General features: G+C 44.6%; 1 protein-coding gene across 1 annotated transcript in view; it reads right to left on the reverse strand.

Annotated features, from left to right (window-relative positions):
• Nucleotides 1-15,518: 15,518 nt before the first annotated feature.
• T265_07221 (hypothetical protein) overlaps nucleotides 15,519-22,444 on the reverse strand; it is a gene marked incomplete at both ends in the record, with an annotated part of 102,959 nt that continues 96,033 nt past the window's right edge. Inside the window, 4 exons of the mRNA XM_009172686.1 lie at nucleotides 15,519-15,994; nucleotides 19,637-19,750; nucleotides 21,082-21,198; nucleotides 21,501-21,917. Of these exons, the coding sequence (XP_009170950.1) occupies nucleotides 19,661-19,750; nucleotides 21,082-21,198; nucleotides 21,501-21,917 (624 nt within the window). The remainder of the gene's footprint in view (nucleotides 15,995-19,636; nucleotides 19,751-21,081; nucleotides 21,199-21,500; nucleotides 21,918-22,444) is intronic.

A 22,444-nucleotide genomic window follows, 5' to 3' on the forward strand; every position in this document is an offset into this window, starting at 1 on the left:
TGACAGGTCAGGCCATTCATCCACGATTGTGAGGGGTGTCTGCAATCGACATTTACCTATTATTCACGAGTAGTGAATGAGAACGGTGTCATAAACGACCGAGCTTCACAAAACGACACACACACAAAATCTCCCGATCACAGAGAAGGACAAGCGAACACATCCGATGTGTAAGTTGGCACGATTTTCGGTGTAGCCAAAGGTACTCGGATTCCGTACATATCCAAACAAAACCCACAGCGGCCAACTACTCAAACCTAAGTAGGGACATAGTGCGCATCAGGTTGGACATCTCCCAAGTCCACCTATTCCTGGCGCATAGTGGAAAGTCAGAAATTCGACAGATTTTGGTCAGTTCATCCCTGCATCCTTGTGCGCGTTCTTACTCTCCAGCGTTCTTACTCCACCCGACGCTCCATTCTGCCCGTCCAAAATTCACCGGCGTCAAACAGTATTCACTTCACAATCGAATTATCAACAACATGTCTCAGGAGAATGAAAAGGTTCCTGAAGGGTTGTGGTTCGAGTAGACTGTGTGTGATCTGTGGCAAGGAGATGTGATGATATCTCTGCCGTGCTAACATCTCTGATCTGCATTCGCGACTGCTCCATACCATCAAGTGATAGTATCTATCTTACAGGACGTCAGGCATTTTCCGTTTGTACAGACAGCTCTTGCTCACACTTTAGAAGACCATCCGTGTGATCGGTTGCGTCTGCGTTTTATCGGCCCCTCGCCAGTTTCTTTCTGCTCTTATCAATACGGACAGGTACGGGGAGACTCGTCATTATCTTTCTACCGTTTCGGCGAAAATACTGACCTCCTAACCACGTGGGAAATTTGGTCAAAGTTGTTGCGCACACCGTCATGCGTTACTTGTAAGTCATTTTCACTGCTTCATAGGCATCACCAGTAATTTGCGTGTTTCTCACTGCCTCGCTTTCCGGTTCATCCTCTATTGATCGAGCAAAGAACACGTCAGGATCGATATGAGCATCCTGGTCACTGACTTACTATTTACAAAAGCTGACTTCCCGTAACACCACTAGTCATTTAGCCAGTCGTCATCTGGAATCTTTGGTTGTCATCAACTTTCACATGGAGTTTTAATATTTGACGGTATTAGTTTGAAACCCTAAAATCCTCTCCCCCNCCTAAAATCCCCCCCCCCCCCCAGAAATTCACAGTTTTGTTAGAAGTTGTTTACAAGTGCTCAAGCCTACTCTTGACGCGGAATTCATTTTTTCACCTGCTACTCTGGCTCAGCGTGTTTTCTCTGTGAAAGCGGTAAAAAGTTTTGCCCCGAATGTGGTCCTGCCATTTTTTCTTCCTCAGTGCACTCGAAAATGTACTGAAAGTGTACATACACACTAATTACGTTTCCCACTCCACCCCACACCACACCACCCCAAAAAAACAGCAGTTCAAGACTTTTGCAACAAAATGCATTCTGTCGATGCATCAGACATCCCGCCAGACAAATTGAAGGTCGCGAAGTTCATCGAAGTCAGTAAATTGGGTGAGTACTTTACAACCGAAAGCACACGCCGCACTGGGTGCAATTCACACACGATAAAGAAATCTGATTGGCTAATTTGCCCACTGCTCAGAACACGCGCTCGTCTAAATAGAGTTTGCACCCCCCAAGCTAAGCGGAAAACTACGCAAACACAGATCAATTGCAAAATAAGGAAATACAACTAAAAACACAGATTAAGATCTGTTTAATGAAATATAGTCCCAGAAGTCTGAAAATTTATCATTTCAAATACTTGCACTCAAGCAAACGGCAACACAAGCGTGTAGCATACACAGAAATTGAGCTGGATCGACCAAAAATGTCCATCCATCCAAGGGTAAGGGTAACCCTGCTAATCAGTCTATTTTTGCTACGTTTAATAGGGGCTGGGTGTTGATGAGGTTGGTTTCATGAATCTGAACTAGATCTCACTGTTCTACTGAGAACCCAGGTTCAAAATGCTATCATTCAAGTACTTTCCATTTGAGCGTTCGCTTTATTGTGGTGCTAGTGACTGCTTAAGTAATGAGTTATTTTATTTTGAACTTCGGTTCACTTCATCCTTGAATTACGACCCACCACAGAGCGGGCAAAGCCCTTCGTGTTCTGTACAGTCTGCTCTTATTCACACACTATCTAATTCGTAAATCGCAAGACACTATGGCGCTCTTTCAAGGGTGACACGGGTTCATAGCGACCTCTACACGCTCAAGACTTTCACTTGTTGTAGGCAAGTTTAAAAAACTTGAGAAATCACCTCCAACAGTTTGTCGTTACCAAATTTCGACGCAGCGCTCGACTCACTTTTATGAATCTATGTCTTAACACCCTCCCCCCTAATTTTTTCACAAAATAGATTTTTTCCCTGATGGATACGCATGGTAAACGGCCTTGAAGACCACGAGTTTGAGCCCGTGAGACCGGAGATGATACCATATTTACTGTCTGGAAGGCGCCATGCACCCTTCGTGCTGACTATTTTCCTTTAACTTTTAACTACTGATATAAAACAAGGTAGTTTAATTAAAAACGTACTGTGAAAAGTTGGTGGCCAAGTTGGTCGAAAAGCGATCGAGTCTCCCGGGTGTTTGTGACGTATTCGAACGTTGTCAAACGACGTAAAAGTCAGATGAATCGTGTTCTCCATTACATCAAACCGCAACCAATTAGTAGCCTTTTGAAGTGTAACGTACTGTGAAAAGTTGGTGGCCAAGTTGGTCGAAAAGCGATCGAGTCTCCCGGGTGTTTGTGACGTATTCGAACGTTGTCAAACGACGTAAAAGTCAGATGAATCGTGTTCTCCATTACATCAAACCGCAACCAATTAGTAGCCTTTTGTGCTTGCCTAGCGAGCTGTTCATACGTCACTTTGCTCCGCTTAGGTGCCCCCGTACATTTTGGGTTGACCAGGATGTGTGGATCATCGTGTAATGAAACGAGGGAAACAGCTGTCCATTTCCGCTCAACACGCAAGATGTAAGGTTGCTGAAAACTCCTTGCCGGTAGATGGCCGGTTTCATTCTGCTTGGGGCTGATCAGGTGCTTGGAGCCTCCGAATTCTCCTTTGCCTTATTTTCTTGAGGATGCGATTGAGCAACACTGGCGAAGTCTGTTCGTTTGTTCAGTTAAGATGGCGTCAGTGAGAGGCTCACCGGAATCCTGGACGAATCTCTCATTTTCCCAGGTAATCACAGCCGAATATCCCTAAGCTACAAGTGAGCGCATTTCGCCAAGTGCGTAATTACGTGTTCCGGTGGAAAAAACAAGAATGATGGACACACAAAGTTTGTGCCTGTTTGGTGAACCTCAAGAATGGTGAGTGGTGAGCTGGCTCAGTGGTTAGAGCGCGAATTTACTGGCCGGAAGGTCTGTGGTTCGAACCCGACCTCTGCTTTCGGACTCCTCCTTTCTAGGCTTGGGCAACTTGGCAGTAGGACTCCTGTCTAGGCTTGGGCAACTTGACAGTATCCCAGCCTTCATGTTTCCTTCGGGTAGCGTGGCATCTAGGCACCGAAAGGGTGCTATAACTGAACGACTATCGACTATCGATAAGAAGGACTAGTCAGTACTGCGCTGCTGTACAGCCGTTTCATCCTGACTGGGATTCATCAGCAAAGCGCATTCGATAAATCTCAGGCAAATTCGAACCCACGACCTTCCAGCCAATGGTCAAACGCCTATTCGTTCGGCGACGACCGGCTGACTAGCTGATTCTAATTGGCAAATAAGATACACAGGTCAGCTGATTCGCACGTTCACGGTATTAAGGAGAATGTTATTGATCGATTCATTTATAGAATCGTGTTTGAAAGGAAGTAATCTACTTCGTTTGGTTACTGGTGAAAAACACAAAGCTAATTGCAGCGTTTTTGTTTCATAGACTAGTTTTCCCACCATTGTGGGTGACCTTCATCAGGTGAAACGTAATCGGATTGCCTTGGCTTCGACGAAGGTTACCCAGCGTAATGGAGATGTTAAAACCAGGCAAATGTCACGCACAGAGCATAACATTTTCCACCTCATTCGCACCAAATACAGTGTGTGTATTCTAAAGTAATTAATCGTTTGATTACGATAGTGAAATATCAATAGCTTTCGACCGCTAAAATGAATGTTCGCAATGGATTATGAATTGTGAGTTCACTCTAGTTCAACCGGAGGTCTAGAGAGGTTCGTTTGAATCTCCCATTTATATCAAAACAATTTTCAAATGAGTTCATTTCTCCGTGTACGTACGACTTGGTATTTGTGCACGGTTAACGGAAACTCGAAGACTGCAGTTAACTCACAAACCATAAGGAAGGCAAAAAATCGACAAGGGCTTGTCGATGAATTTTCCGGCAACCTTGTAGGCTACATCGAGAAAATATCGGTCAATACCTTGAACATCCTTAACTCATGAACCCTGAGGAATGCAAAATCGGCAAGGGCCTGTCGATGAATTTTCCAACAACCTTGTAGGTTACATCGAGAAAATATCGGTCAATACCATGAACAACCTGTCATGAGGCGCGTTTTCTGCAACGCAGTCTGTCAGTCACGTGATTTCTCCTGCCCTGGACCGAGTCAGTGATCACAACTATTACGTCACTTTGTTTTGTCAACTTAACTCATCCGACACCGCATTTTTCTACTCCTGTGGACTCCACGGATAATTGTACTGTCAAGGGCGATAAATTATCGCGAACGATTAAAAATTTAGGGTTCCACCAAAGGGAAGGTGAGATGGATGTTCATTTCGTATGTATGAGAGCAGGGCAATTTAACTCGACAAAACAAGTTAAATTTTGTCATTATGCTCATGGAACGTTATTTGTGGTTTTATTATTCCGCGCCAAACGCCACGGTAACTAAGTACAAATTCACAGACGGAACTGTCTGATTTCTTTGTGACGGTAGGTACCTTCACCTCCAAATCCGCCTGCTCTAACAGTTTGACATTCGGGATGTCAAAGGACGCTACAAACAGCACTTTTTTTCAGTTTCATCAAAACGGGAGACAAGAAGATTTCACATCGATCGGGGCAAACTGAATCAGTTATGGGTTCCCGAAGCAGAACATTCACAAAATTTGCTTTCGAAGCAAAAAACCCCCACTACTGTCTCACCAACCAAATATATATGCGTTTTGGTGCGAAAGATCTTTCCGTCGTTTGCTTTACCGTTATCTTCATCATGAATATTTTGACTGACGAACTGAAAGACATTCGATTGAGTATTCCAAACCATGAGCACTCGCTATCACAGTAGCTCAATCGCTGCTACATGAGAATTCAGATGAAACTACGAATCTTTTACGAATCGCTCAAAGTTAATTTCCTAAATCTTGTATCCGGAGATAACTCACATGACTTTGACGTGGACACTCCTAATAACTATCACGGCAGATCAATAGCTGCTGTATGAGACTTCAGATGAACTTCCGAATCTTTTACGAATCGCTCAAAGTTAATTTCCTAAATCTTGTATCCGGAGGTAACTCACATGACTTTGACGTGGACACACCTAATACTGAACCCACGGATTTTAGCCTTGTCACACGCACAGGCCTCACTGCGAGGTGCTACTGATCACGTGCCTTTTTATCGATCATGTTGACCTGACGCAGCTCAGATGGCAGGCATTCACGGTAAGGTGAAATCAACAAGTTTCTGGCGTCATTCCAGTCAGCACCATCAACCTGAAGCTCGAGTTTGAACTTTGCAATAGAAAAAGTGCCTGAGCAACGAAAGTTTCAGGAGAACAGAGGGGTATTGAAAATTAACAATTATCTGACTAAGAGGCATGGTCTGGCAAGTGAAGAGACCAAAACAAGGTTTCTCTGGACATAAATCGAATCCAGGTATGCCTGTTTGAGCTGTAAAGCAGCGTGGATCGCTTGGAAAGAGTTCTATTGCTTGGCTGGATGTTTGCTTTATGAAGCCTTGTCCAGCCATCAAGTCTCCCGAGCAGAAAGTACGTTCTATTCTAAACTCTACTTTTTGAACTTGTGTGAACTTCAGGAAGTTTCGGAACTGGTAGAATGTTTTCCCTGAGAAGTTGTTTATTAAATAAAACACCAATAGAACACTTACAGGCTATCGGACAGGGGAGCACAACTCTCATATATATCTTGTTTACAAAACTGAACACCCATCTTCTCCTTGAACCCGTCTTCCTGAACTTTCCTGGATATTCATTGGCTGTTACTCAAATTCAACCAAATGCTACAAAGCGACTCCACTAATTCCGTAACAGATGTCAATTTTCAAGAGAAGCGAAGCCGATTTACGAGGAAACATGCTACTCGCATACCTCCCATCAGTAGCATCACCCTTACACTGGTAGGGTAGATGCATCGAGGAAACTTGAATCAGTCACTGAAACTTGAAGCTCATCATTCCAAAATTTATAATTCTGAGACAATTCTGGTTGTTCTGCTTGTTTTCTTGTGAAAACGAAGACCATGTACCAGCTGTATTACGAGCCTTCCAAGACTTGTCGACCCACTCTTGCGCACGGTTGGCATGCTTAACGATTGTATTCAGTAAATGATGCTCATGTAGTCAACCGTCGACGACATACCGAACTGACTCTGGTGGTTCCATTCTGGATGAAAAATGTGCTGATATTTTTATGTCGAGGATCGCGTACGAGATGATCGAAACGAGGTCTACCAATGTGGATGCTATCTGGGTGGAATATTTGTCACCTGCAGACATGCAACACACAGACAAGCTCAGCAAATTAGATGTTCCATGCCTAAACATCAAGCTTCCCCGGGGAAACTGTAAGAGAACATACACTTGCCTTCTTTTCGTGGCACGTTTGTCGGCAGTTAGGTGGGACGATTTCTGGAAAACGTCACCACAAACCTTGACTTTAGTTTCGTTTTCGTTCCTACAAGTTATAATCAAACATCTGCGCAGGCTATTTCTGGTTTCCATGGCATACTGGAAGTCCAAAGTGTTCATTTTTAACATTGTCAGGAGACTATTATCAAGAGGTATTTGCCTTAGTCGCTGCACGTCGCCGATGGATGGCTGTCTCACAGCTCAAACGAGGCACGAGGGCTGACATACTGCCAACTTGTCCATGCCTAATCAGAACCAGTCTGGAAGTGACAGCTAGGCTCGAACCAGTGNATACACAATAGATGGTTTCAACATCAATGTAACTAAGTCGCGGGAGACTTTTTCATCTCCCTTCCATCACTAATCTGCTAGGGTATCTGTTCAGTCCTCATTCTGGGTACATGAAATGTCACTGAGTGTAAACTCTTACTTGTAAATTCCTACTTCACGTTTTGCGTTTCCACTTCAAACCCTTGAACCACGTAACTTTCGTTTTCGCGCGTTTTCCACATCCGTTCCATGTTGATTGGCTACTCTCAAGTATCTTGATAGTTGTCACAAGGCGTGTTGAGATTTTATTCTCAAAAAGTGTGTTGCCTTACCCTTTCAAGCACTTCAATTAAGACTGTTGCAGATAAAATAACGAGGCATTTGGGTGGTCTCACAAGGGACTGGAAATTAGTCTGATTCTGACAGACCTCCATACGCTGACGAAAGGTAATTCCTGGAGGGGGCGTTGTGGACCACAGTCTCTTTGCTGCATTTTTATTATCATGAAGCCCGGTCTGGATAGCCGATTGATCGCCTGATGTGCTTGGCTAACCAGAAAAAAGTGAATGAACGTGCGATCCGGCTAATATATTGATCGCTGTCACGTACAAGCGGGTCAAAAAGGTGATACTGAGAATACAACTCATCTGTCAAGGACGAATGAAGAACAACCAACGAAATCTGTCTCATCAAAAATGGTTACTCTATTGGCTGTTTTGTGGTAGTCCCGTTACATTCGGAGCTGGTTCTCCTAATAGGGGGACAGTATGTTGAGGCGTGTTGCTTTAAAAGCAGCGCCACGGACCCCATATTGAGACAGGTTTCCCAGTTTTCTTAATGTTTGTTTGAATATATTTGTGCGGTCAGACTGTTAGTGTCACCATTGTTAGCAAGAAATGAGTGGTTTGATCGATCAAACTTCCATTGAAAGCTTTTTTGTAGTTTTTACCAACCCTGGGAGAGTTTTGATCATCCACTGCTAAAAGTCATCTGTCTGAGTGGTGTTTAGTCTAAAAATCGTGAACTTACTAGGAGCAGAATAGGGCTTGCTCGTTACTCTGTCTCCGTGCTCTTTTACGGTGCGTGTGTGTGTGTGTGTGCGCGCGTGGGGGTGCGTGCGTGCGGGCAACAAAACCACAGAATGACGAATATTAATGTTTTCTTGAATCTGTGCTTAGGTCAGTACACGCCTAGTCATTGAAATAATCAGCTAAGATTGGTCAGTAAATTAGAAAGACCACTGATTGTCAGTGCAATTCGTGGCTGATCTTAATGGCGATCGGGTCGATCGATACTCGTCACATGACTGAGACAGGCTCAGATTTGGTACGAATCGTTTTTGACTGCACAATACTAGCGATCGCTTCGGCTACAGTCGAACAACGCCTTATTTAAATGGCCGTTGAGCGACCCGGTTGATCGATACTTATCACATGACTGAGATACGAATTGTTTTTGACTGCACAATACTAGTGATCGCTTCGGCTACAGTCGAACAACGCCTTTGGGATGCTGGAATGCCGGTGAAATGCTTTCCAGAGGACTTCATCTCTAAGAAAGCACTTAAACTTAGCACAGCCAAATGGCGGACCGGAGTGCAACCACCTTTGAACTGTTGCTCTTTTGGGACATAGTGATATGCCCGGTTCATCCAACAAGTGACCGGTTTGCTACCTTGATTCTGAAACCCGTCGGATTGCCTGCACTGCACATCAAAAAAGGCAGGACAGGCCAGTGGTACTTTTAATCTGAGAAAAGAACAAATTAACGATCTCATCCAGTTTGTCATCCGACAATTTCGAAGGAACTTCGCATTTTCGATACAGAATTTCATCCTGAAAGACGTGCTAAGCTGTCGCGAACGAATATCATGTTTTTAATTGATAATGGGTTACCGAGCTGCCTGACTGGTTTGGAGACAGAAATGATACAACAGACTGAGAACCTGGAGTGGGCAGTTCTCATCGGATTGACACGCATGATATTGGATACGTATAGTTATAAACACATCAGTCGAAGTATTTGCTAAATTAAAGCGCTGGTCTCCCTCTGAAAGCTTTTAACGCCCTTGAAATATTAACCTCATGGACAGAGATTGAAGCATGACTGAATGCAGTTTGATGTTTCTGCCCTTATCGCAATTCAGGTTCAGCGTCACAGATGTGTCATGTGATGACACAGCTACTGACAACTTGTCAGTAGAACATCCTCGATAAAATTCACTGTCCCATCCGGGGAATTGAATATGGTTGAAATGTCTGTCTCACAAATCGCGATCTCCACACTTGTCACGCTCATCTTTTAGTCTCATCGGTATCAATTTGATGATAAGACCGCGGGTCGGAAATTACACAGCGTGGGTGTTACTTGAAACTTCAGAGCGACCTAGTGAAATACAAATTTGTTTCTGCGAGAGACTCACCTGGAAGCCAGGTGAACCCTTCGTTTGTGATGCTTCCGGACAACTTAGTGTGCTGCACTAGACCGCCTCATGTTTCAGTAGCTACGATATTCAAGGTATCACGATACATGTATATTCGTATTGCACTACTCATAAGGTTAGGTTGCTGATGTCGACACCCGTCGACCGGTTTCGCCCTTCTTGGGGCAAAATCAGGTAGGCGCACTCCCCAAGGTTCCGTCAACTTTATGTTCTACTTGAGACCAAATTGCACCAAGTTAGCGAAATGCACTCATTTGAAAACTAATTTGGTTTCTGGAGAGACTCCCTGGAACCAAGCTGAATCGCCCGGTTTTGATGTTTCCAGTGAGACTTAATAATCACGTGACCTATTTTGGCGTAGGCATATCCCGATCAATCAAGCATTGAGCCAGTAGCTTTCAAAAACTATCCGAGTAAATATCAGCATTCTCCCAGGGCACATTACCCTCTAGGATCGATCACGTGATGTGCTTTCAATGCCTCAAAAAAGCGTGTTTTTTGGTCAACGGGCTTGTGGGTTTGTCCTATCGAAATGCGTGCGTTTTTTATGAGCCGTACAGACGACTGAAACGAGAAGCCGCAGGGAAAATTCGAGACTATTTGTTTCGACAGTGTCTGACAAATGATGACCGTGATCAGACTGCTCACTGAGATTACTGAGCACTATGTGAAGTGTGTAATGTCGAATGTCTGGGAAACGTGTCGATTTATCCTCGCCTACTGAACAGAAGGACAGAAGACAGAAAAGAAAAGAATGTACACTTTTTATGAGAAACGCAGGCTTTTCTTGCTGATTAGTGTGACCACATTGATACTTCAGGTCTGTAAGATTAGATGGAGCGATAGAGTTAAACTAAACTTAAATTTGCAAAATATACCGCCTGAGAAACACCGGGAGGATGGTTAGCTCTCCTGACGAGCTCTTGTTGAATGGTCGGGTTAGAATTGAATTAGTTTAACTGAAATCAGGTAGTCCAGAGATCCGAACATATTTAGATGCAGTTTGGTCACTTGATTTCAAAGGTACGCAACCAATTAGGCCTACTTGACATAGCCTTAATTATGGCCCTTGAAATCACGTGATCTATCTATATTTTGAAGTACTTGTCAGTTTGATCCATTATGCGATCGCCTATTACGCCAGTATAGATAACACTGCATCCACATCAGTAACTGGAAACACAAAGGGAAGTGAATACAAACGGTGTCCGAAAGTGCACTGTGGCGAAATCACGATGGTTTTTGGATATATAGTAGAACTGCCTCGTCGGCGGTGCCATGGGTTTCTTATGACAGTGAAACGAAACGTTTGTGTTCAAATTCATGTATCCATTTTGTTGACGCCTTCGTTTTATTGTGATCTCGGCTGTACCAGTCCGGGTAGCCGTTTTATTCCAATTTTTCGGTGAACAGATCTCCTTTGCCCCATCGTGCGGAATTCTTCAAAGACGAAAAACGCTGTGTCATCTCGAGAAATACACTCATTTTAAAATCAATTTGGTTTTCATGAGAGACTCAACTGCATCTCTCGTTTATGCTATGTTTCGGTTGTGAGTAGTTTCCTTCATGAAAATATACTGCGATATCTCGAATATCGTGCCAATTGAATCATGAGGCGGCCTGCGTGCAGCACATTCAGTTGTAGAATATCATAAACGAGAGATTCAGTTGAGTCTCTCGTGAAAACCAAATCGATTTGCAAATGAGTGTATTTCTCGAAAACAGTGCAATTTGTGTTCAAGTAGATCTTAACGTTGACGGGAACTCGGGGACTGCGCCTACCCGATGAGTCCCAAGAAGGGCCAAACCGGTCGTGACCTGTCGATGAGTGTTCAGCAACCTTGTGAGTAGTTTCCGCTGTGTCAAAGAAGGGCGAACCGGTCGTGAGCTGTCGATGAGTGTTCAGCAACCTTGTGAGTAGTTTCCGCTGTGTCATCTCATTTACTATCCTGTCAATGTGGACACTTTCCGTATCCAACGTGCCATCCGGTTTGTGAAAAGGCGGCCCAGTAAAACTGAAACCCCTGGAATGGGTAACTATAGACCGGCCATAGAATAGTTTATCATAGTCGATAGAATTTGATTCGCGGTGAATATCTGCTAATACTGATCCCGGCTATCTTTCTAAGGCCACGACATCTATCTGAGTAAGCGTTCCCTCAATAAGGTAGCTTTGTATGCATTTCTCAAACCCTGATTCCGCAGCATATTCGAGAAACTTACCTTGTAAGTTGGCACCAATAATCGTGTCCACAAACCCTTTTTCTCCAGATGTGGTTGATTGAGAGACAGACAGACAGACAGACAGACAGACAGACAGACAGACAGACAGACAGAATCATCTTCTCAACTTTGAGAAGCGAAACATCTCTTCAAAGTCAAAAGTGACAGGTGGTATACGAGGAATTTGTTCGGCTTCAATCTGCTGTTGGCTCGGATAACTGGTTGGCTATCCGAGTGGGTCCGAGGTGCACGAGATGCGCTGTACAATCACCAAACAGTGGACCGAACCGCCTGTGAATGTGGTCCCTTCAAAAAATGACTGGCTTAGAGGGGATTTTCACTTTACTTGCAGTTAGGAGCGGTCACTCGACCTTTTGAACAACAGTTACACCACGTGGAATTATTAGGATGGTCTATAGTTATTGGAGGTGGAGAGTCCGACTACTCGTAAGTAGTTACGATGTCCCAAACCACAAAATCGTGACATGGGTTTCATTTGGGACGTCAGAACTTCCAGCATTGGAGGCTTGGCAAATTATTTCAAACCTTCGCAAGAATGTGACGCGCTATCGCCCGTTTGTTTTTATTTTTGCCAGTATGGCCCGAAGAGCTATTTTCATAAACACAATGTTCGTTTCCAACGCAAATATATTGGTTCTACCGACATCACAACGCCAGCTACTGATCGTATTGTTTGCTTCCCGTCATCCCATCTGTCCTGATTTCCGATTAGAATATGCGAACTTAACTGCTACGTTACATGGGTTCGGTGGTACCGACCGCCGGGTTCAGCATCAAAGAGGGCAACTGCCAACGCCAACAGCCACGAACAGTTCGGACCGGTTGTAAGTTGGTGTATGCGCCATCACTGTCGTGATAACATACCTCAAATTCGTCAAAGTTCAATGGGTTCGTCCGTGCATGACAGATAAATGGCTGTCTTAGCCAGTAGAACACTGATCAAAACCATGAAAGTTGATTGAACCACTTCAAGTTTCGTGAATCCGGATGAATACAGCTCACGTCATATTGAGTAATGTTAAAGGCTGGTCACATACCGTCAAACAAAACGAATCACTGACTGTATCCACTGCCAAGACGTTCACGAGGCGCCTGTCCGTCCTCAGAGACAAACTTCCTTCTGCGCTACCGACGGCAGTTCGTTCGTGTACCTAAAACACTACAGTTTGTTTGATTCCCCTGTGGTTGTTGGTGCCTTCCTCCGTCAATTCCTCTTCCCTCTTCAGCTTGTGAACCTCTTTCAGAGTCAACCCCTTGTCTACATATAACGTAATCATTGCTATAACCCCGCATTCCGCTGCTGATCCAATTGACAGAATTTTCCTAATTACAGCTTCACTTCACATTCCACAAATATTTTGCCACATTTCGGCTCCGTTGCAATGTTTGGCCATTCCATTCCTTTCCAGCGCTTCACTATTGTCCTGAGTTCATACTTCTTCAGTCGTGACTGTCCGTTTTATTGATGTTTTGAGGAGGCCACATTTGATTGGTGAAAACTTGAGCATATGGCTGGTTTGTTTCCAGCCCCGCATAAAATTCTATCTTCCCCCTTTCCCGGAACGCCATACTGGCACTATGGTAATACTTTCATTCTGTAAGCAGCTGATCAACAGTGTAAGTGGTAGTTGGTTTGTTCGCTGAGCGCCTGTAAGCAGCTGATCAACAGTGTAAGTAAGTGGTAGTTGGTTTGTTCGCTGAGCGGGGCCTCATGGAAATAGTAGCAGTGTAACGGTGGACACTACTGATGGGAGCATGCGAGTAGTACATTCTCTCGTAAAGTGAGATCACTTACGGAAATTGTGGAGTCGCTTTGTAGCATTTGCTCGCATTTGAGTAACAGTCAATGAATATCCAGGAAAGTTCAGGAGAACGTGTTAAAGGGGAAGATGGATGTTCAGTTTTGTAAACAAAATGCATGTGAGAGTCCTACTTTCCTGTCCGATAGTCTGTAACGATTCACTTAGTGTTTCTCTTATAAACAACTCCGCAGCAAAGGCCGTACTTCCACAAGCATTCCAAAAACAGGCAACAGAATGAGACGTTGACATCTGCAATAAAGCCGGTGGTGAACAGTCGGAAGATGACGAATCGAATAAGCATTTGGGAAAGACTGAAAATAGTGTCACATAGGTCATTAACAGACGTGGATCAATCACAGAGTTGGTAGCGCTCATGTATCCAAGACATCAATTTCATAACACATCTATCTGGTTTCCCAAACTGACTGATCGTCCTAAACGCTTAGCTATGTCCCCTACATTTTCTCATTTTCCGGTGATCGAAACTGTAGCAGCTGGAATCAGCCTACCATCGGTATGGGATTTATAACGAATAACCTTATTCATAAAGGAAACTGCTCACAAGGTTGCTGAAGACTCTTTGACAGCCCACGACCGATTTCGCCCTTCTTGGGGCTCATCATGTAGGCGCAGTCCCCGAGTTTCCGTAAACATTATGATCTACTTGAACCCAAATTGCACTGTTTTCGAGAAATACACTCATCTGCAAATCAATTTGGTTTTCACGGGAAACCCAATTGAATCTCTCGTTTATGATGTCCTCCAGCTGAATGTGCTGCACACAGGCCGCCTCATGATTCAGTTGACTGATTCGTTGATTGACTGACTCACTGACAGACAGACAGATAGACTGACTGACTGAATGACGCACTACTGACTGAATGACCGACTGACTGACTGACTGAGAGACTAACTGACTAGCACGCTGCTGACTGACTGGCCGACTGTCACGCGTGACCTCCTGTGTTGTCTGCATCAATCTCATTTAAAACAATTCGTCCATATCTGATGTTAGTCGTGTGTTTACAGTTGGTCTGTGCGCAAAATTTCGATAGATTTCACGGTCTGTTCATCCCGCTTCTCACGTTCTCTTTGTTGGCTCCGCATTTAAGAAAATGTTGAAAGGTTTTTTATTTCGGAAAAGTTTGGTAACTGTCGGTAGATTTATTGCTTGGCGACGTTTCACTTTTGACGCAAAAGCTCGGTCAGACCAAGTGACTGAGTTACAAGATTGGTAGAGATTTAAGGCAGATGGAGAACCGGTCGGCTAATTCAAGCTAAATCTCTGTTACGTGTCGGCCAAGAGATTTTGTTCAAGGCCTTATTCACAAAATAAAGTGTTCACGTGCAATCAAATTGGCCTTTCCTCATTCTAACCTAATTCAGTAGATCCTATGAAGTATTTGAGTTACCGTTGCGTGTTTCACTACCAGGTTACATGACCTTGGGGGATCCCTCGCCATCACTCGTGACATTAGGTGCGACCATCCAGCGTCACCAATTCCCGTGTATTTCTTTCCTGGAAGATTACTCGATCTTTATTTTGCTTTATTACGCGCCCAACAAAGTTCTTGTCCAATCTCGTTACTCCAATGTTCACCTTTCTAATCCCCGTTGACACATTTTCCCCTCGATTCAAAATCTTCCGTTCCCCTCCCCCACTGTAGGAGAAATTAATCTCCTGGTTGCATCATCTCCTCTGATTCATCAACGACAATTCGTCAGAAAACTCCATCCCTACTGGATAGTTTTATCCGTACCCCTGGAATACCTGTACACCTTTGGCTATTTGCTACTTCGCAGCACTTTAGAAATGTGAAATTCCCAACCTCTGAATATCTGCGAAATTCCACATGGTGTGCACAGATCAGAACACACTCTAGTCAAAAAACACCCTGTTTTTATTGACCAATATCTGTAAAGCTGAAAGAACGGTGAGAGCTTGTTTGTTTGTTTGTTGGTGAAAACTCTTCATACACGTGGTAATGAACTATGTAGTCATGTCACCTGGAACACGGGAGATGAAACCTCTGTGTGTGTGTTTGTCTATTCGACCACACAAATGCCATCACGTCGGGGCTCGAAAATTGGCTAAAATTCCACCAGCCACAATGCTTGTTCATACGAACAGGCCAGCACAAAGGGAACAGGGGCACAATGTTCGATCGATCGACATGTTGGTCAGTTTCTGCCTGTGGAATGTGTAAATACGTGGAAGTGTATGAATTACTAACTGGATGGCAAAGTTGATGCTGCACAGCCCAAAAAGTTGAGGGACGAGAGGATAACCTGAAAAAATGTCTTCCCGACGGGTGCGAACATCTAGAAGGCTAGGGACCAAGTTGTTTTCAGAAAGCACGGTTTTGTCGCGGCCACGAGAATCTAGATAGGACGGGGAATGGAAAAGACGGTTGATTAGTAAACAGAAATGCTTGAAGACGGGTGCAAAACGTTGCGCTATGAGCTGAGAATGTTTATTAGTTCCCGATGCTTTCTGTGTCGCATTCATTTAGGCAGAACTCGGAGACTTATCTCCACGACTTGGTGGGTTCGCTGCTCCACGAAGTATGTCACAGTGCTTGGTCCTATTTCTCTCGGCGACAGACTTCATGCATTCTTTTTTCCGCCAGTTTGGTAGTCCTCCGAATGTAGCGTCAGTGGTTAGAGTGCGAATTTACTGACCGGAAGGTCCGTGGTTCGAACCCAACCTCTTCGACCCTCTCGACTTCCCCTGTGTAGGCTTGGGCAACCTGGCAGTATCCCAGCCCTCGTGCCTCCTTCATGTGGCATGGCAAACTAGGCGCCCAAGGGTGCTACAGCCGAACGATGTAGCGTCAGTCTTACTTGAAAAAGACTAGTTGGTTTGAGGAAGCATGCAATCGTGTGTCTCTATCAATCTCACTGTTTTAGTGCCATGATGAACACAGACTATCTTGTCCAGAGAGAAGTAGTAAGGCCGACGGTGTACACAAATCTACTCTAGAATTGAACGAACTCGGGTGTTGTGTTCGTTGCCGCTAGGTTGAAATGTGGAACTGTGCCCCACTGTATTTCGACACAGGGCGACCTCCAACTGACTTTCCAATAAGCAATAGGACCCGAGGACTGATTCATCGGTCGTTTGGACTGCGGTGTGCAATGGAAGACAACCCCACCTTACCCATTCTGTCCAATCGATCGTGTCATGTGTGAATTCTGTCTACATTTGAAATAGCCCGCAGATTAGCTGTTCGTCTAGCCGCAGTAATCAGTTTGTCTGGCAGACGGTCTTCTCTTCACAGTCAGACTTAGTTAGCTTTACACTTCCATCCAACCAAAAGAATTGATGATCGGACGAAGCAAGTTCGTCGGGAATTGATGTTTTTGGGATAACTCTTGGCGACCGACAACGGACACTTTTCACGATACTCGCAACAAGACACCGGTATTGGTAACGTGTTGGAATATTGGTGGTTGTGGTACATTTACTGGTCTGCTGGTCGAACTTGGCGACTGATGTGCAAACGTTTCGTCACCATTCAAGGAGACATCATCAGCACGAAATCTGGTGCCTAGTTCCAGTTTTCATCCATGCACTTATATAAATTTGCAAAGAGCATCCTCAAGCTCTGTCCTGACTGGCTGTTCATAGGCCATCCTACTCGGAGTCTGATTGGTCGGTTCATGATTTATGTTGAATCGTGATCTGAAGCGTTGATGTTTTCTTAACTGCCGATGATACATGTACAAGCTAATAGCCAAGTTCGGAAAACAGACGAATGGCTACTTGGATAGCCACTAATTCTTTTTTTGTTTCCCAAAGGTTTGTACGCTTGTTGGCGGTATTCTTCTTAGCTGGGGTCTACGAAGTGCTTTCTCTGAACTCCGTACTGATCGCTCGGTCTGGTACAGTAAAGGCATCCGTGTTAGGGGAATACACTCATTTGAAAACAAGCTTGATTTTGCGGGAGACTCGCCTGGGACACAGCTGAATCTCTCGTTTATGATGTTTTCAAGTAGAGCATCTCGAATATGGTACCAAATGAGACATGCGACCACCTGGTACAGCACATTCAGTTGCTTAAAAACAGCATAAACGACATCAGGCGACATAAACGCATCAGATCAGGGCAGTCTGCTCCGAGGCAGGTCTAAAACCGGCCGAAAGAGATGCGGCTTTTGTTAATTTATGGAGTGAAACAGGACGAAAAACGAGTCCAGAAAGGCAGAGGAAGCCACCGTTTGTCCCTGTATAACAAATTAGCTGACCTTGCTTGACGGTACGCTAGACGCTATAAATTTCATAACAAATAGTCAGTGCGATGTTGGACACGGAGGATCACATACCTGCGCTACATACAGAAACACAATCTCCTTCTCGTCTGCTGAGAACGGGAACGCGCAAAATTCTCCATTCTACACTGTGACCGTGAAAGATAGCGAGATGATCGCGCCTGAACCCCTCCCCCTCCTATTCATGTGTGGTCTCCATGTACATCATCAAAGTACATTCGACTTCCTTGTGACAAGTCCTTCCCATCAACTTTACTCAGAGCGGGCTTCGGGGGTTTATCTTAGCTGAGAATGTTTGTGGCCAATGGAAGTTTGATTGTCCTCTGCTGTCAAGTTACATATTCTTTCCCTTTTCCTTAAATACGGCAGATGCCTTCCTACGTTGCCGTGAAGAATATTCAAACGGGTTGATGAAGCCATCTCTGGTTGTTCTGTGCAGATTTAGCGCATTTTGTCCGTTTCCTCCTCACGTTGGTCAGCCTAATTAAAGAACAAAGTGTCTTATGACACCACCTGGTACAGCACATTCAGTTGCTTAAAAACAGCATAAACGACATCAGGCGACATAAACGCATCAGATCAGGGCAGTCTGCTCCGAGGCAGGTCTAAAACCGGCCGAAAGAGATGCGGCTTTTGTTAATTTATGGAGTGAAACAGGACGAAAAACGAGTCCAGAAAGGCAGAGGAAGCCACCGTGTGTCCCTGTATAACAAATTAGCTGACCTTGCTTGACGGTACGCTAGACGCTATAAATTTCATAACAAATAGTCAGTGCGATGTTGGACACGGAGGATCACATACCTGCGCTACATACAGAAACACAATCTCCTTCTCGTCTGCTGAGAACGGGAACGCGCAAAATTCTCCATTCTACACCGTGACCGTGAAAGATAGCGAGATGATCGCGCCTGAACCCCTCCCCCTCCTATTCATGTGTGGTCTCCATGTACATCATCAAAGTACATTCGACTTCCTTGTGACAAGTCCTTCCCATCAACTTTACTCAGAGCGGGCTTCGGGGGTTTATCTTAGCTGAGAATGTTTGTGGCCAATGGAAGTTTGATTGTCCTCTGCTGTCAAGTTACATATTCTTTCCCTTTTCCTTAAATACGGCAGATGCCTTCCTACGTTGCCGTGAAGAATATTCAAACGGGTTGATGAAGCCATCTCTGGTTGTTCTGTGCAGATTTAGCGCATTTTGTCCGTTTCCTCCTCACGTTGGTCAGCCTAATTAAAGAACAAAGTGTCTTATGACAACTCAACTGTCAGTCAGAAGAAGACGGCAGGGAAGCGCAATTGGAACGAGCCAATCAAAACGCACGAGCAATACGGTTAAAAAGGCATTACGATAACCAATCCACTGGGAGAAAGACAGGCCATAACGCAGCGGAGCTTGTGAGCGGACCAATCAGAACTCGACGCAACCTATCTGGCAAGCCAATCGAGCAAAATTCGTCCAGACCACAGCGCAGCACAAATCACCAGTGGACGACATTACGATAAAGCTGTTCCTCCATCAACCAACCACCTAAAGAGGTGACAACTGCTCTCTTGTAATGCAAATCCAAGCAGGCCAGAAGAAAGCACATACCCAACCGCGTACTGATGATGTCTCCAAGACTGGCGCCGAGATGTTTGACCGATTCGGTGAACAGATCAACAGCTACCTGCTATACAATCACCTAACTCACCCGAGCTACCAACATCTTGATATGCTGTCAAAATCCCTCATTCTTTATGGACTTCACTTACCGGCGGTGGAACATAGGACTGTCCTCATCCTGGTTGGACGTAACCATGAAAAGCCGGAAGGATGATCTGGTTTCTCAGTCGTCCAACTTTGATTACAACTTTTTGGGGCGCCACCTATGAAACCGGATAAAAATGAAGTCAACGAGAAGGGAAAATTAGATACATAGGGAGACTAGAAATATGATTATGGGGCAAATTCAATAAGCCAGTGATCAGGTCTTCAGTAGTGTGTTGTAGAAGTGCACGAGTTTCGCTCTGATGCCTAGTAAAGTAATTTTTATATGGTTCTCAAATTTGTTATCTGCCATCTTCTGACCACGAACGTATTCTGAAAATCTGAGTCTGAAGGTCGTTAATTTTTAAGCACGTATTGCGCGAAACCAAAAAAAACAAAACTGTAAAGTATAGTGCGAATTTCGCAAATAGTCTATACTCAAATACACCCGTGATCCGGTCCTGAAAAGTCTGTTTCCTGTACAGAGTGCAAACCCAGTGTTTTCAACATGTGTTGACCTTGTGGCGTTAAGAGGAAGGTACCGTTTTGGATACTCGGTTGGCAACGTATTGGCCACTTTGTAAGCATAGCAAGAAAAACCATAGTTCTGGATTCCGAAGTTCTGAAAATCTTCAACCGTTATGTTGTGAGACCGATAAAGTGAGGCCTTCGTGTGGGTGGCCCCACTAAAAATGAAGCAAGTTGTCAAATTATAGGCCGAATGTGGGATAAAGTAACGACGAATTCTATCAAATTGACTGCTGGTGCTATAAAAGGTTCAAATGCAACCCCAGAACCGCGGCTGCTCCTATCTAGGCTTGGGCAACCTCATCGAATCTGGGCAAAGCCTCATAACGCTCTACAGATTGTCTACGTTGGCGTGGGACTTTGTTCATTTTCTAGGCATATCTAAACTATTTCAGTCTGCGAAATACAGTCGTTTGCAAACTAATTTGGTTTTATGAAAGACTCACCTGGAACCCAGCTGGATCTCTCATTTGTGATGTTTACAGGCAACTGGTCTCGAGGTCATGGGTGGACGCGCTGCTTCAGACTTCAACAGGACTTGGTTCACCGCTAACTTCCAAAACAGTCTTTGTGGGGCCACTGCACAACCAACATCTTAGCCCGATTGTACCTCAGATATGAGGTAGACTAAAGCGATTGTTACAGTGCTTCTAGGCGAATACAGTGGCCTTCTTCATTCTTCCTTCAACCAGATTGGAACCTCTCTCCTCTAGGGGACTGCTTCGTACCGCCAGCCTAAGCAGCACAAATGTTTTCATCTTCCTTTATTCGTATCCGTATGAAAAAAACACTACATGCAGCCATGTTCAACGTTCTGGACTCAAACACATCATCCGTTAAGGGAAGAATCTACTAGTTATGTAAAGATTTCGGTACTGTCAAAGTTGACACAAGATGCATTAGGATAAGCACTGAGACGTACTCGTAGCAGAGCTCCAACAAGCTCGCTTGTCGACGTGCTAACATCTTCGTCGTTGACGCTGAGGATTTGATCCTTGACCAACAAACGACCATCGGCTGCCGCCAGAGATCCTCGTATCTGAGAAAAGGTGGATGAGATATGTGCGAGAGTCGAAGTAAGACTTGATCCTGTAACAGCAAAGAGGGGTTACTGAGACTATATTTGCTACGCTGTGAGTACAGTTCATTCCGATCAACATGAAGTCATGCGATAAATAATACGCATGGTACCATCAGGAAGACAAAATGCCCCAGAATCGGAATATCCCCAGGGGGGGTTTGAAGGTATAGAGCCTCTCCGTAAGAACGTTTGATCATGAAACATGATACAAAAATCAAAAACTGAAGAAACCTTGTCGGAGAAAGTCATGGAAAACTTACAACTTCAGTGATCACAACTCCATATGAAGAATGCGGTGTCTGGTTTTCAGATCCCTCTGTATAGCTTAGATCCGGTGGATATCGGTCTGCAACACAGAGCCCCAAACCTTTGCCAGCCTTTTTGACCAGTTCCACCGTAAGTTCGTGGTCATGCCATTTTGTGTTCACCTCTTCAGGACGGAAGACACTGAGGAGGAATCTGGATACCTCCGGATTCGATGCTTGACCATTACCGTCGCTATTCACTGGAGCTGGGATAGCTTCTTTGTAAGCCTTGTAGATATTACGCATAGCTTCGCCGAAAGGCATTCCGATGAGGTGGATCGAATTCACCTGCAAAACCTGGTCCCCTGGACGAAGACGTCCATCCTTCAGAGCCATTCCATTGGGGTAGATTTCGTGAATGATTAAAAGGTTCTGGTGGGATATGCGCAAAAATCGAAAAAAAACGATGAATATAGGTTGAGATGCATCTGAGGAGGAGGGAAGGGCAGGTTTGTCCTCAGAAGGGTAAAACAAGACACACGCCATGCCACTTTAAATAAAGTAGCATTTACTATTCAGGTCGGGAAAAAAAACGGTGAATATAGGTTGAGATGCATCTGAGAAGGAGGAAAGGGCAGGTTCGTCCTCACCATGATAAAACAAAACACACGCCATGCCGCTTTAAATAAAGTAGCATTTACTATTCAGGTGTGTAGAAAAGTGTTTTCAATATTTTGATAAAGCTAGCTACTCACGAGGTTACTGAAAACCCTTCGACAGCTCGCCCTTCTTGGGGCTGCCGACGCCGTCCCCCCGGTTTTTGCAACCCTTGACCATTACCGTCGCTATTCACTGGAGCTGGGATAGCTTCTTTGTAAGCCTTGTAGATATTACGCATAGCTTCGCCGAAAGGCATTCCGATGAGGTGGATCGAATTCACCTGCAAAACCTGGTCCCCT

Source organism: Opisthorchis viverrini (genome assembly GCF_000715545.1).
Source record: "Opisthorchis viverrini unplaced genomic scaffold opera_v5_164, whole genome shotgun sequence".
Classification (NCBI taxonomy): Eukaryota; Metazoa; Platyhelminthes; class Trematoda; order Opisthorchiida; family Opisthorchiidae; genus Opisthorchis; species Opisthorchis viverrini.